At 51.1% G+C, this 13,904-nt stretch overlaps 6 protein-coding genes across 6 annotated transcripts; 3 read left to right on the top strand and 3 right to left on the bottom strand.

Moving 5' to 3' along the window:
• Positions 1-743: 743 nt before the first annotated feature.
• On the bottom strand, positions 744-2,847 carry BD324DRAFT_575299 (putative aspartate kinase; the record flags this gene model as incomplete). The annotated part of the gene is made up of 7 exons (XM_022013121.1): positions 744-826; positions 869-1,103; positions 1,154-1,719; positions 1,760-1,949; positions 1,995-2,090; positions 2,129-2,696; positions 2,735-2,847. 7 exons carry the CDS (start codon positions 2,845-2,847, stop codon positions 744-746), a joined length of 1,851 nt encoding a protein of 616 aa, XP_021874212.1.
• Positions 2,848-3,119: 272 nt separating this feature from the next.
• BD324DRAFT_611136 (3-hydroxyacyl-CoA dehydrogenase) lies at positions 3,120-4,648 on the bottom strand (the record flags this gene model as incomplete). The annotated part of the gene is made up of 11 exons (XM_022014245.1): positions 3,120-3,209; positions 3,253-3,404; positions 3,444-3,474; positions 3,519-3,526; positions 3,565-3,645; positions 3,697-3,884; positions 3,925-4,008; positions 4,045-4,143; positions 4,186-4,302; positions 4,340-4,374; positions 4,410-4,648. Coding segments are annotated over 11 exons (1,049 nt in total), but the record flags the coding sequence as incomplete, so codon positions are not given.
• Positions 4,622-6,598, top strand: BD324DRAFT_6254 (hypothetical protein). The gene is made up of 11 exons (XM_022015797.1): positions 4,622-4,704; positions 4,775-4,914; positions 4,957-5,031; positions 5,067-5,138; positions 5,185-5,202; positions 5,240-5,376; positions 5,433-5,568; positions 5,606-5,668; positions 5,713-5,900; positions 5,950-6,038; positions 6,096-6,598. Exons 2-11 carry the CDS (start codon positions 4,875-4,877, stop codon positions 6,217-6,219), a joined length of 942 nt encoding a protein of 313 aa, XP_021874210.1. The 5' UTR covers positions 4,622-4,704; positions 4,775-4,874; the 3' UTR covers positions 6,220-6,598.
• BD324DRAFT_6113 (nucleotide-diphospho-sugar transferase) lies at positions 6,509-8,704 on the top strand. Its single transcript, XM_022014256.1, has 9 exons — positions 6,509-6,801; positions 6,880-6,908; positions 6,960-6,981; positions 7,030-7,175; positions 7,235-8,078; positions 8,128-8,143; positions 8,191-8,300; positions 8,352-8,425; positions 8,485-8,704. Exons 1-9 carry the CDS (start codon positions 6,797-6,799, stop codon positions 8,583-8,585), a joined length of 1,347 nt encoding a protein of 448 aa, XP_021874209.1. The 5' UTR covers positions 6,509-6,796; the 3' UTR covers positions 8,586-8,704.
• Positions 8,705-9,667: 963 nt separating this feature from the next.
• BD324DRAFT_574695 (hypothetical protein) lies at positions 9,668-10,728 on the top strand (the record flags this gene model as incomplete). The annotated part of the gene is made up of 3 exons (XM_022013080.1): positions 9,668-10,270; positions 10,348-10,489; positions 10,565-10,728. 3 exons carry the CDS (start codon positions 9,668-9,670, stop codon positions 10,726-10,728), a joined length of 909 nt encoding a protein of 302 aa, XP_021874208.1.
• A 185-nt stretch (positions 10,729-10,913) lies between these two features.
• On the bottom strand, positions 10,914-13,752 carry BD324DRAFT_647455 (hypothetical protein; the record flags this gene model as incomplete). Its single annotated transcript, XM_022017662.1, has 2 exons — positions 10,914-13,435; positions 13,488-13,752. The coding sequence occupies 2 exons, from the start codon at positions 13,750-13,752 to the stop codon at positions 10,914-10,916; spliced, it is 2,787 nt and encodes a 928-aa protein (XP_021874207.1).
• Positions 13,753-13,904: the final 152 nt, after the last annotated feature.

The following is a 13,904-nucleotide window of genomic DNA, read 5'->3' as shown; positions in this document are numbered from 1 at the left end:
GAGCGCCTTGGCCCATGTTTCACTCGCGAGACCTCCAGGCGGGGCGTCCGACCTTTGCTGGTCTCTCGTGTGGGCTTCCCAGACTATATGTATGTAGATCATTTCTTTGCATTTGTTTGTGCTTGGCCATCTTTGGCGCACTTACATATTATCGAGACTCTGGATTATGATGAGGGTTGGACCTCGTTTACAACGTATTTACTTTTGTTTCCAGTCTTCAGTCACCTGGATGGTTTCTAAGGTAGTCTAAGCAGGAGGGTTGGACCCCCAGTGGGCGGCGGAATGTTCTACAAAGGAAGGGAGTTCAAGGGGAGGGGGCATATAATCTAGGAGGGTTGGACCTCGATACAAGCTTTGCCAAAAATGTCGTCAAGAGATCATGAAGGATCACGTAGGAAAGACAAGAGGGTTGGACCTCGATGCGATGAGAATAACACAGAACCGGAACCTTGTGTGATGAGTTGAAATGGGAGAAATGCGCTAGAGGGTTGGACCTCGATACAGTATGGTGATTGCTTGCGTGCGGAGACGTTTGGTTGTCGTAGATGGGTATAAGCAAGACGGAACGAGGGTTGGACCTCTGGTATCTGACAAGTCTGTGTGAATATGAGGGGTATGAAGCAGGATGCTCAAGAGGGTTGGACCTCGGTATATATATGGTGGCAGGGTATATCGACACGCAAGGGTTGGACCTTGGTGCGTTTTTGCTGAGGCAGTGGCCAAACTGGCCAAACCGGTCTCGATTAGATCGATCTGGACGGTTTGATCGTCAAGCACGATTCGTGAATGACATTAAGAGCTTTGACAGCGTCCTTGTTCTCAATGACTGGATAAGATTGTCAGCGATTGAGGGCCTCAACTAACCCACCACAACTGATGTTGATCTCGCTAGCTCCTTGACTGATCATCTCTATGTTGATCATGGCCTTTGCCAGACTGCTGAACATGAGCCCGGCGGATCCAATAGCATTGCGCATATTGCGTCCAACGAGAGAAAGGATGGCCATGTCTTTCGAGACCGTGATTTCGCCGATTCTTTCAAGATCCTTCACGAGTCTGTCGAGTCTCCGTTGAGCATGGAAATCTTGCATCGCCATGGAGACCTAAGACCGGCATCAGCCAATACATGTGAAACCTAGCGAAAGTTACTCACGTGCACTTCGGACGTCGAGATGAGGTCAACTACGACTCCAGCACGATCCAGCGTGCCAAAGATTCTAGCCAAGAATCCATGAGAGATAGTCTTGCGATTCGAATGAATGTTCAAGACGATAATGTTGTCCTTGATCGTCACTGCAGTCGGCATTCTACCCTCAATCTTGTCCTTCTCCTCTTCAAGGATTCGGAGCGCGGCAGGAGGGGAGCTGTCTATGCCTCGCGGGAAGCCCTCATCAGGGTAAATGATGGTACCTGATCCAGCTGGATGATCGACATTCTTGATTCGGATTGGAATTTGAGCTCGAATGACTTGTTCCATAGTGAATGGATGAATGACCTCGGAACCATAGTAGGTCAATTCGGCAGCTTCATCAGGAGTAATGACGGGGACCAAGCGAGCAGTGGGGACTTTTCGAGGATCCGCAGTGAAGATACCGTCTACTTCCTTCCAAACCTGGAGCTCTTTAGCCTGTACTCCAACGGCACATAGAGCAGCACAGAGATCAGTGTAGCCTCGACCAATCTGGGCGAGGAGAGAGCCGGGGACGGGACCGAAGTAGCCTGATGCTAGTGAGCACGCGCAAAGGGGGCGCCAACGCACCGGTGATGACGGGCACTCTCGTGCCGCACTCTCTTATCCTCTCACCGAGTCTCTGTGCCAACTGATCGTAAAAGTCTTGTCCGAGCTGCGCGACCCCTTGGTCGCCAGAACTAGTGAGCTGAGGATCACTCAAAGCCTGCATCGAGGCATCGACAATGTTGTCCAATAGAACCAATTCCGAATCGATGCCCTATGGAAGAGTCAGCTCAAAGACACCAAAGTTCGCACCACCCACCTTATCTCTCAATGCCGCTGCGACGATTTTGCACGCGAGTCTTTCACCTGTGCCGACAATTGAATCCTGACTCCGAGGAGAGATCTCGTCGATGATCTTGGGGAATCAGCCTGGATGCAACTGTCTGACCTCACCTGGGCTGCACAGAGAAAGCTTCTAAGACTCTCGCAATCCCTCTCAATCTCATCTTCCAGTTCGTCCCTTAGCGGACCAGGCCTCAAGGATTGCCTAGCAGCTTCCAAATGACCTTTCTTCAACACGTCGACGGTTTCGTGAAATGCCGATGTCTCGTCGACTCCTCCATTGACGCCGGGTGTCAAGGGAGTCAGCGGAGGTGAACGATTACGAGCACTAGGAGAGGGTTGGAAGGGAGATGGAGAGCTAGAGCGAGTGAATTCAAGTTGAGACAAGGATGAGATGGATGAGATCATAGATGAGGAAAGTTCCTTGGTAGATGTCGAGGATTCTCTTTCTCTGGACTCTCTGGGTTCTCGGAACGTCCTGGCTTCTGAGAAGAACCCAGATCCCACTCGCTTAGGGAAGAATGGGGTCTGAGAACCTGAACCAGATGTAGGTCGAGCAGAAGGCGGTTGCAGAGCTTCCCGTGAGGCTTGAAGCAACAGATTGGTCGTTCCCAACGCTTTGGTATGTGAGGATCTGGCGGAACAGACCAGAGCCACTCGCGAGCCAGAGAGATATGACCTTGCATGTCAGTCACTTTAGCTGTGATGCACACTCACTCGACGATCCTGCATATGCTGTCTAGGGATTTGCCTACGCTTGTCCCCCCATACTTTTGGACAACCCAGGGAAAGGAATTATCCGAGGAATTTCTGAGCAGATGTTCCTCCATGCCATTCAGAGAGTCTGGTGGACTCGAATATGAGTTGGAAGCGGGAATCATCTTGAGACAAGATAGCTTCTGATATTCACGTTCGACACACGAGCAGCGACAGCAACAAGGTACGAATTGAATGAAATGAATGAATGAACAGGAACGAACCAATGAGCAGCCGTCATTTCATTTTTCGGGAATTTCACTCGAGTCGAGCACGAATGGGCAGATTATTCGGAAAACACGGCGAACCACGTGGTCGAGGGGCCTGGCGGTAGTATCGTTCAACCTACAGTATGATGGTCATGCATACATTGTACGAGGAGATGAGCTCTTGGCGTATCAAAGGCCTTCGCAGTACTGTACTACTTGCTTTTATACTGATGAAGCTGTCAGCGAGATGGAGTCCAAGACCACGCTCACATCATAGAACCCTTTGCCACTTTTCCGCCCCAATCGACCCTGTTTCACCATGTCCTCGAGAAATGGTATGGGCCTGACGAGATCGGAGGAGATGGTGCCAGGGTTCGCAGCTGCTTTCTCCCTCCAGCCAGAAGCAATGTATGATGTCGTATCTGGAAACGTCAACACCCCGCATCTTAAATATCACGAACCTAGACCGACGAAATCCAGTAATTTGAATGGCTGATAAGAGGATACGTCAGTCGAGATAGAACGAAAAGACATACGCCCATAGCTGTAGTTGTCAGTTACGATCCGGACCGGTGGACTTACGATAACCGGCGCCTAATTCCATTGCCAGATCCACGTCCTCTGGAGTCGCCTCTCCCCGTTCGACCATCCGAATGGCTTCCACTAAGATACAATACGTGAATGGTGCATTCACCGAGGGAAGCGATCACTCACTGAGGTAAGGCAGAAGTAATCGATTGACGATGAATCCAGGGGTATCCTTGCACGTCACGGGCGATTTGCCCATTCGCTTCGTGAGACTATACAGTGTCTGGTAAGTCGATTCGGAAGTGTGCGGCGTCCGGATGATCTCGACCAGTTTCATGGCAGGTACAGGATTGAAAAAGTGAAGCCCGGCGAAGCTTTTTGACTTGTCAGATACTTGAAGAAGAGCTAGCTCACTTTGCTTGTCGGTCTTTCGAACATGACTCTGCAATGTCAGATACGGAAAGCGATGAGGTGTTGGTAGCGAATATGCAAGATGCGCTTCGTCTCAGTGTCAATTCCACTGAAGATGCTCACCTCGCGTGTTTGTCCAGGAAACCGAAAAGATCACGTTTGACTTTGAGGCTCTCGATGATAGCTTCGATGACCAAATCGGCATGCGCCACGGCTTTGGCGCTATCTTTCGTGAGCCACGGCGCGCACTACGCGCATGCTCACGCATCGGTCGTTGTCTCTATATTGTCCATGATGGACCGAGTAAACTTTTCCACGGTATCTGGGTGTGTCTTGGCTCCTACTCGCGCGAGAGATTTGCGAATGATGTTTAGGCCATTCCTTGCGATCAGCGTTCAAAGGTTGATGGGCTGCTCACTCAAGAGCTTGGTCCGTGACATCAGACAAGACGACCTGATTGTCAGCTGGAGCAGGGCCTCTATGCTCACTTTCAGTCCACTTTGTGCCCCTATCTGACAGATACCCGCACCCATCAATCCAGCACCGAATACCGTCAAGTGTTGAACATTTGATTGAGCAGGACGTCTTCCTTCACCCGACTGACTGCCGGCGCCATCAGACAGATGCCGATGAATAGTCGACAGCCTACTGGCCGCTTGAGCAGAAGACGATGACATGATGCTGTAAGCTGGTCGAGGGACTAAAGACAGTCTGCCCAGGTGCATGATGTCCGGATGACTACTTATTGTGCATTCCGGCTACTGCACGAGGAAAGTGAACCGGGTGAGCCGAAGTTCGCCACGTGGCGAGCCCTTATCTATCGGTATGTTGTATCTAATCTATCTGCATCCAGCGATCCATTTCGAAATTGAGTGACAGTGCTCCCATTGCGAGCTCACGGCGACGAGTGAATAGTCCACATTTCGCTCAACTCATTATCGATACTCTCTGTGATGTCCGAGCAACCGGGATTCCTTTCAGCCGCGCGATACGGTGAGGTTCCAATCGGGGTCCAGAACTCATTCTTCTTCACAGGCAAGGACCTTGTCAAAGTCTGTCGTGTTGTCAGAGAGGATGAGAAGCATCATGTGGTGGAGTATGTCGTCAAAGGTGAGTCTGTCGATGGCTCCAAATCTGACGTTCAGTGATGCTGGAAGGAGATATCGAGACTTCCTACACAAAGGCGGACAATGCGAGCGTTGTAGCGACTGATACGAGTGAGCTGATGAAATTTTCCGCCCGAAAAGGCTGACGAAGGGACAGTGAAGAATACTGTGAATGGTATGTCATCTCATGCAGTCACCTGTCAACTCCATAGTCTTCGCCAAGACCTCTCGTCATGTCCTCGACCCGACCCTCTTCGCCCTTCACCTCGCGCTGCATTTCGTTACAAAGTACGCTCATATCCATAAGGCATTCATCGACGTCACCTCCCTGCGATGGAGTCGTATAGAGGTGTGTCCATTTATCTCTTCGGTCGAAATCGGTAATGTGCTCAGATGTCCACCTAGGTCAATGGTCAGCCTCATAAATGGTCCTTCGTCCGAGATGGTGACGAGAAGCAGACTTCGGAAGTCGCTGTAGATGCAACGGCAGGTAAAGACCATCTCAAAGCGAGTGTCAAAGCCGGTTTGAAGGATCTCCTAGGTGAGGTCATCGCACGGATCAAGCACTGACTCGATAGTGCTCAAGACGGGTGGTTCGGCATTCGAAAAGTTTCACAGAGACGAATTCACGACTTTGGCCGGTGAGCAAACAAGTACCATTGCAGATTAGTTGACACCTTTGTAGAGGTTAAAGATAGACTATTCTCAACAATGGTCGCCCTATCATACACTGTTGACTTGCCGCCGAATGTCTCCCTGAGTATCGACAACCTCCCTGAGATAGGCAAAGATATTGGTTTTACCAAGATTGCCCAACTTGTTCGACAGAACACCCTGGAGGTCTTCGCGGAGGACGAGAGTGCGAGCGTCCAGGTAGGAGCTGATGGTTTTAATTCGCCAGGGCGCTGACCTGCGCCCCCAGGCGACAATGTATAATACCGCTCAGAAGGTATTGTCCTCCTGTCCTGCCATCTCGGAGATCTCTTACAGCTATCCGAACAAACACTACATGTGAGCCCGTCCATTCACTTTCTTTTTTTCCAAAAGAGACTGACGATGATCCAAAAGTCCGGTAAACCTCTCAGCTTTTGGATTGGAGAATGGATTGGGCTATGAAGGTGGCGCAGAGGTGTTCCATCCCACCGCTGATCCATCTGGATTGATCACTGCGACCGTCTCGAGGCATCGATGATGATGATGGCGGGTGGTGGGAAAAGTGCCACAGTCCCTCCATTTTGCAATGCGAATGCCCATTTTTCCTAATCTTGACTAATGAAAAGGTAATTGATTTACGGCATATTTACGATTTAATATTCAAATTTGGGCTTTTCACCGTCGCGCGTCTCCTCTTGACTCCCTCCCCACGTTTTTGTTGTATGGTGTGTTTCTTTTTTCGTTTGCCATCTACATCATCCCATCCCATCCCATCCATTCTTCTCCGTTCATCCCAGCAGGATAGCTTGCACCACCACTGTTGGTCAACCGGCTGGATCTGCCAGCTTGTCCATCCACGACTGGGACAGTCCCACACCTCTCGTCTTGTCTGCACAGCTCGAAGGTCTCTGTCGGTTGGGAAAACACAGCACGACCTGGCTTGTCGGCTATTATTTTTTCCCCTCCTCTATGTTTAGATCACCAGTTTGAGCACTCGTCTCGTACACATTTCACATCCATCCATCTTCATTCATCCTCAGTCGCAGCAAAGTCACCGCACTCCAGGGCAGCGGTACTTTAACGGCGGAGCCCAAGAGGGGCGTTGAGATTACATCATGTTGTAAGTACCGTCTTAGGGCGCAGGTTCACACAGCCTGCCTCGGGCCTGAGAAGCACACTGACTCTCTTTCGTTGGAAGGTATCTCACTGCTGATAAATTCCCGGTCTGTGAGTTGATGCCTTTCTGGTACTGTGATATCATTTGCTGACACCTGACAGTCGTGCCATTCGGAATCATTGGGTGAGACTATCGGTTGCTCATGCGCTCGCTTCCTCTGACCAGAATTAGATTCTACCGATACCTCTGGTATCTCATTCGACTAGTAGCCTATGGAGTCTACCGGCCTATTCCATTACCTGAGAACCCGACATACATAGCGAGCGAAGATGTGACCATCATTGTGCCGACCATTGATGCAGGAGAAGAATTCAGAGGTGAGCTCTTGTTTCCTTTCAGGCCGCAGCAAGGGGTTCAAGCTGATGTCGGTCTCCAGAGGCGGCCTTCTCATGGCTCGAAGGAGACCCGAAAGAGATCATTATCGTCACTGAGGAGCGAATGCGAGGTCCATTACAAGATCTGGCAGACTCGGTCGATCCATCTCGGATCCGCGTTCTCACTGTTCCTTTCGCCAACAAACGAATGCAAATGTCCCATGGAATCCGACATACGACAACGGACATCATTGTCTTTGCAGACGACGATGCCATCTGGCCTTCGACCCTCCTACCTTATGTCTTGGCCTGCTTTGAAGATCAACAGGTTGGTGGAGTAGGAACCTCTCAACGTGTCAAGCCTTGTGGTAAACGAATGACCGTTTGGGAAGTTTTGGCGGCTTTCAGGTTGACCATCCGTAATATCGAGATCGCATCGTCCACTCACATCGACGGCGGTATCCCGTGTCTCTCTGGACGAACAGCAGCTTACCGAACTGTCATTTTGAAAGACCCCGACTTCTTGCACGGATTCACCAATGACCTCTGGTTGGGCAAATACCATCTCAATTCTGGAGATGACAAGTTCCTCACTCGCTGGATGGTGTCTCATGGATGGAACACTTATGTTCAAGTTTGCAAGGAGGCTGAGCTGTTGTCAACAATGAAACCCAATTGGCGATTCCTCAAACAAGTCTTGCGATGGACTCGAAATACCTGGCGATCAGACTTCCGTTCCATCTTCAAGGAGCGATACATTTGGACCAAGCATCCATACGTCGCTTACATGATGCTGGACAAGTTTATCAATCCGTTCACCCTGTTGGTCGGCCCAGCCTTAGTGGCGTATCTGATAGTGAAGAGTACGAAGGATGTATTGGATGGAGGATATCATTTGCCCGCATGGTGAGTTTCACCACCGCCGCGAAGTGCAGAGTTGCTGACTCTTCTGAAGGAACATTGTTTGCTCCGTGAGTAGTTGCGATGCGCTCAGGCTTTCCTTGCTCACTATCCGCAGTACCTTGTCTGGCTGATGTGTACGCGTACCTTCAAACTCCTCCCGCATCTATGGCATAACCCAGCGCACATCATCTACGTGCCGATCTGGATCATCTTCGGTTACTACTTGTGAGTCGGCCAGACTGTCTCTCAAAGCTTGTGCGCTAATACGTTGCGTAGTGCCATAATGAAGCTTTATGCCGTACTGACCCTACACAAGACTGGATGGGGAACGCGATCGGGTATCGGTGACCGTGAGTGCTAGCCTGCCATGACATTGGCAACAACTTGGCTTTGCTGACTGCGCACTAAGCTGCCACTGCTACCGCTGCTGTGTTGGAGAAGCATGACCCGCCTCAACGTCGAAGCCCTCCGACACCGTATGACGTCGAGATGAATTCGAGGAAGGGTTGAGATGGGCACGGTGGAGGAGTATGAGCGTGATCAGCATAGATGGATGGATGGACGGATGGACAATATGGTGTCACGACCACGGACAAAGTAGCATATTATGATTGTGTTTTTCAATCTGTACGCGACGCTGTGTACGCACACCGCGACCAATGATGAATGTAGCGCATGTTCTATTGCCGATTGGCTTGCTTCTATGAGTAGAGGTGCCTAGGGGCCGGGCCATTCCGCAACAAGGCTCATGACATTCATGAACCGATCTCGCTCCCCGTTCTGCGTGGCATCCGAGTCTTCAGAACCATCGTCCTCATCCTCGGACTTGTTCCTAGAGAGTGTGAGGCCCACCACAACAGGTCTGCGGACCGCATGGACCTCCTGTAAGGTCCACCAGATCAATGTTGAAATCTGGGAAACGTAAAGGGAGTGCAAGTTTAGGTCGGGAGGGGATCCAATCAGTGGTAAGAGGGATATTGTTTCGGGCGGAGGAGGAAGGACGAGGGGATGATCGGGTGATGATGATGATGATGATGCTGATGATGATGATGATGGATCGGTAGGGAATTTATGAGGATGTGGGAGAGGTTGGATAGGAGGGATGGACGCTTGAACCTGAGTATCGCATCAGACTTTTGGCTTGAATGATGAGCCAGGAAAGGGAGAAAGACTCACTAGGCTTCCTACTTTCTCGTTCTGAGTAACTATAACGAGTATACGGTCGTCAAAGGTTTGAATGAGAATGTCGGTAGGGTTGTCAGAGATGTTCCGTCGCTTCAACCAAGATTTGATAGGCGGTCCGGATGATGAGCTCGTAGGAACCGATGCGAGGCGAGACGAATAAGCGATGTCATCATCATCTAATAGAGATGACATGCTTGATTGGAAGCTAGCAGGGCAATCCTCGCTGCGTCTTCTCAGCCCCTTCTTCCCAGCACGCTTCCTAAGACTGTGCTGAGTTCGAACTCTGAAGATGTGTGCGGTTGGCGAAAAATGAATCCCGACCATTATTTGTTCCGATCGACCAAAAATGACGAACCTTTGGATTCTCGCTGTTCATGTCATTCAACTCCATACACCATCTTTGTACAATGAGGATAGGCAGTGCATCGACAACAGCACTAGTACGAAGGATTCCTCATCTTTCTTCCCGCCAGGCGCCGTTGCAGCCCCCATGCAATCGAGCATTCGCTTATCGCCGGTGCCTTGCAGATTCCACTTCGAAGCCTCAGAGAGCATGTCCGTCATGTCAGGCCCACCTACCCGTAACGACCACACCATGTTCAGAGTGCCAGAAGCTGCTACCGTTCCCATCTGGTCTATCGCATCATTCTATACTGGGTGAGCGTGCACCTTTCCCACTACCTGCTACCCCATTTTCAGCTGTTTCAGCTGACTTGAGCTGTGTCTCTCTCTCTCTCTCCTCTTTAGGTCTCTCTGAACCTATCTTAGCCGATTCCTCATCCTCCATAACATTCGACATTCCGGCTGAATTATCCACCATCCCTTCACATGGCTACGTCTTGGACGTCAGGGAAGCACGAAACAAGATGCTCCATCGGCAGAGGGAGCTACATCCGGATAAATTCGCCAGTGAAGGCGAGGTCATCGTGCAGCTTGCAAGGGATCTGAGTGGACGGGTCAACGAAGCGTACAGCGTGTTAGCGGATCCATTGAAGCGAGCCGACTACATTGTGAGGAGGCCCAGCTTGTTCTGAACCCCAACGGGAAACGAGACGGCATGGCTGATTCCATGTTTGTTGCACGGCAGCTCTCGGTTCACTCTTCAGCGACCGAGGAAAGCGACTCCTTAGACGATCCAATGCTCCTCGCTGAGATTATGGAAGCAAGGGAGGATTTAGAAAATGCAGAGACGAAAGATGAGGTAGATCGACTTGGGGAAGAGAATCAAGGTGAGAGACCCGCCCTGCATAAGCTATGGGACAGAGTGCAATCTCTGATGCGGGCCCCCTTACCTCCTCCCATAGAACGCATCGAAAGCACCATCGCCCAAATTACCGAGGCATTTTCTCAACAGCCACCAGACATAGTTGGGGCTAAAGGACTAGCCGTTCAACTCAGGTACTGGCGCGGGTTGGAGGATGCCATTCGAGATTGGGAGCCTGGCAAGAGTCAAGTTATGATCCATTAGAGAGGATGCAGTTCTGGAGGACCCCCCAGTCTATGTATCGTTTAAGAATCTCGTTGTAGCCAATATATGTCTGTCAGCCCCAGGATACATAGCATAGGATGTGGGTCTAAGTCGACCAGGTACGGATGTAAGATCACCCTAGGATCGATTTCAATCTGCTCGTCCGATGCCACCATCCTCAACCACTACGAAGCATTTGAGCCGATAGACGAGGACAAATGCCCATCCTTGGAGGAAGTAGACCCTTGTCCCGAACTCGTAGGACGTCGCAGAGAGAAGAACCGAAACGGTCGTTTGGGTGAATCTCCAGGGTTCTCTGAAGATTCGTCATTCTGACCTTGACTTTGATTTCCTTGACCCGCCGACAACGTCGATCGAATAGCGTCATTCGAGACCGACGTTTTGAGCGGATGAGTATTGTTATTACTGCCATGTGGAAATCTTGAAGAAAGCCAATTGGTATTAAGTGACAAGTTTCGAGCCGTTCCGGCTCCCCCTTCGTTCCTCGTCCTATTGCCTCGACTCAATGGACCCCAATTCAACGAACCAAGGGCCAATGCCTTTTTCTCAGATGCAGATGGTGCAAACGGATTCGGATTGGCTTCGTAGCTTGTCGTTCGGACCAATGGGTCGTTCGAGGCGAATGCTAGGTTTTCCGAAGAACTCGTAGATAGCCAAGGGCGAGCGATAGGTAGAGATGGAAGTCCAGGTAAAGCAGGTGCACCAGGTGGAGTCGTAGACGGCGGCAAGAGACGCCCCTCGCGAAGATTGCCAGCCGCAGGAAGGGGTGACCGCCACAGATCATGTTCAGAGGATGAATCACTGCTGTCATCCTTTTCAACTCCGAGCTTGGAAACAAGATGACCATTGGCCGGAGGTGAGCCTAGTGAAGGCGTCTTCTGTGCAGTTCCCATTCCCAGCACTGGCATGTCCCCCATTCGTTCGCGAAGCGGAGTCTGGTCGCCTTCGAGTGATCTGAATAGTCCCTGAGGTAAAAGATTGGCACTGAAGGTTGATGAAATGCCTCCATTCGGCGAACCAGGATCATGCCCCCAGATATCCGAGCCCGAATCACTTGACTGAGGGGGTGTGGAAGGTCGTAGAATATCCCTAGGTGCCGGTCCAAAGTTGTCGAATCCAATGGGGTTCTCGGTACTTTCCTCGCCTGATCCTCGCTTGTTGCCTGCAAGGTGACCAAACGAAGCAGATTGAGAAGGACGGGCCGTGTAGTTATGATCCAGCATCGGCATCCCAGCTTCCGCCATGTACGCCGCGGCTTGATTGGCCCATTGATCCCGATGACCTTGATGCGCATGAGCTCGCGAATCGTGATATCCTTCTTGAGCTGCCGCTTCGTAAGCCGCCGCCATCATCATCATCTCCTCTTCCGGTCCAAGCTTCTTCGCCTCCTCCCCTGCTTTGAGCACCTCGGCCACCCTCCCTTCAGCCTCCTTGATAGCTTGGGCAAGTCGATTGTTCCCCTCGTCCAGATGCTCGAGATCGCCTTCCAATTTCTGTAACTCCTGCTTCCTCCTCTGAACAGCCTTTTGCGTCTGGACCACGCATCGGGCCCCTTCTTCTCTAATACTGACAACATTCTTCTTTGATTGTTCCACAGACCCTGCCAACCGCTTGATCTCGGCCTTAGCCCCTTCAATCTTGCTCTCTAAACCATCACGGATACTCTCTACAGCCTTCAACTTTTTCTCAGCTTCCCGCTTCGCACTCTCTGCCTGACGTTTCTGCTCATCCAGATTCTTTGTCCGACCCTTGAGCTCTTGCCGCTCGTTGTCGTCCTCGCGCCGGCGTGTCCGGTGCTCATCCAGAGTCGTTTGCAAATGAGCATGGGCACGAGTAACAGATTCTTCATGAGACAGGAGTTGAGCTTCAAGTTCTGAGAGGGCAGATTGTGCAGCGCCGAGTTCAGCCTTGAGCGAGATCAATATTGGGGAGTTGGCATCGGCTTCTGGTTGAGCTAAGGGAGTGGCCAGATTGACCATAGAGGGACGACGTGACTCCGGTGCGAAAGCTTGTATCGGTGGGTGAAGTGGAGCAGAGGATTCAAAGAGGTTGTTGACAGAATCGGATTTTCGAACATTTTTGGTTGGGGACAGCATGGACAGCATAGAGTCCCGTTTGGAGCCAGCTGAAGGTTCAATGCCAAGTTTGCGGGCCGATGGCGTACCTGGAGTCTCCTCCTTTGAGCTGATAGCTCGCATGCCCATGACTCCAGGCTTTTCCAGCAGAGATTTTCTCTTGCCTTTATCCTTGGGTCCATCGGTGAAAAGTCTCCACACCCATTCCAACCGTTTTGGAACCATCCCCAGCCTGACCCAATACCCAAAGAAACCCATGTAGAGAACGACCCTTTCTCGTGGCCAAGGACATTTCCTTCCCAGTGGTGTAGGAGCAAGATCGGGTAGAAATATCGGAGGAGCCAGCGGTGAAGTAAGGGCCAACGAAAAGAAGCAAATTGTACGATAATGTAATGGTGGTGTTCGAAGAGAGACCGAGACATGACTGGCGAACCTGAACGGCGCGACGGGAGCGATCTCAGGAGTGACATGACCGCTCGAGTCGATGGTGGTTGATTCTTCCTCTGACAGGACGATTTCGTCTGGAGACCGAAAGTAGGCCAGATGTCTCCTGAACGAAAGCTCTGTCAAGTGTGATCGGAAAGAAGCTTCATTGGGATTGGTGATAGCAGCTATGATAGGCGTTGTTAAGCTCCATGTCGCATCTGCCAGCCCAAGACTCACCGATGATTAAGATAATGACGACTGCACCGATCCAGTACAATGTCCCTCTGAATTGCATCATCTCCTGCACATGCCATGTCCATGATCCCGAAGCCACACGTGCGCCCGCTCCAGCAGCTGTTATTCCAATGATCCGGCTCCATCGACCAGGAGAAACATGATGGATGGGTTCACTCTCCATCGTCGGCTCTGGTTCAGCTCCTCCTAACCCTATCCCGTGTCCAGTGAGAGCCGACAGTCGATCGACGAGACCGCCAAACGACATGGCTCTCAAGCTGGACCTGGGGACTGTGGCGGGAAGGGTAGAAAAGACTTGCACCTGATTAAAAAGTCCAAAATGAAGAGCCAACACCGAGAATGATGGGTCCTGTCGAGACACTCATAACCGGTAAGCCCGGACAGGGGGTTTACTCAAGG

Source organism: Kockovaella imperatae (assembly GCF_002102565.1).
Source record: "Kockovaella imperatae strain NRRL Y-17943 chromosome Unknown BD324scaffold_1, whole genome shotgun sequence".
In the NCBI taxonomy this organism is placed as follows: domain Eukaryota; kingdom Fungi; phylum Basidiomycota; class Tremellomycetes; order Tremellales; family Cuniculitremaceae; genus Kockovaella; species Kockovaella imperatae.
The sequence above is the reverse complement of the archived record's forward strand: the minus strand, read 5'-3'. Positions and strand labels throughout refer to the sequence as shown.

Excerpts from the sequence above, each read along its gene's own strand:
- BD324DRAFT_6254 (XM_022015797.1), top strand. The coding sequence starts at position 4,875 with ATGTCCGAGCAACCGGGATTCCTTTCAGCCGCGCGATACG. Across the intron at positions 5,377-5,432 it reads TGCGATGGAGTCGTATAGAG|GTCAATGGTCAGCCTCATAA; the intron begins GTGTGTCCATTT and ends ATGTCCACCTAG. Across the intron at positions 5,669-5,712 it reads CGAATTCACGACTTTGGCCG|AGGTTAAAGATAGACTATTC; the intron begins GTGAGCAAACAA and ends ACACCTTTGTAG.
- BD324DRAFT_6113 (XM_022014256.1), top strand. Across the intron at positions 6,982-7,029 it reads GTGCCATTCGGAATCATTGG|ATTCTACCGATACCTCTGGT; the intron begins GTGAGACTATCG and ends GACCAGAATTAG. Across the intron at positions 8,301-8,351 it reads ATCATCTTCGGTTACTACTT|TGCCATAATGAAGCTTTATG; the intron begins GTGAGTCGGCCA and ends TACGTTGCGTAG.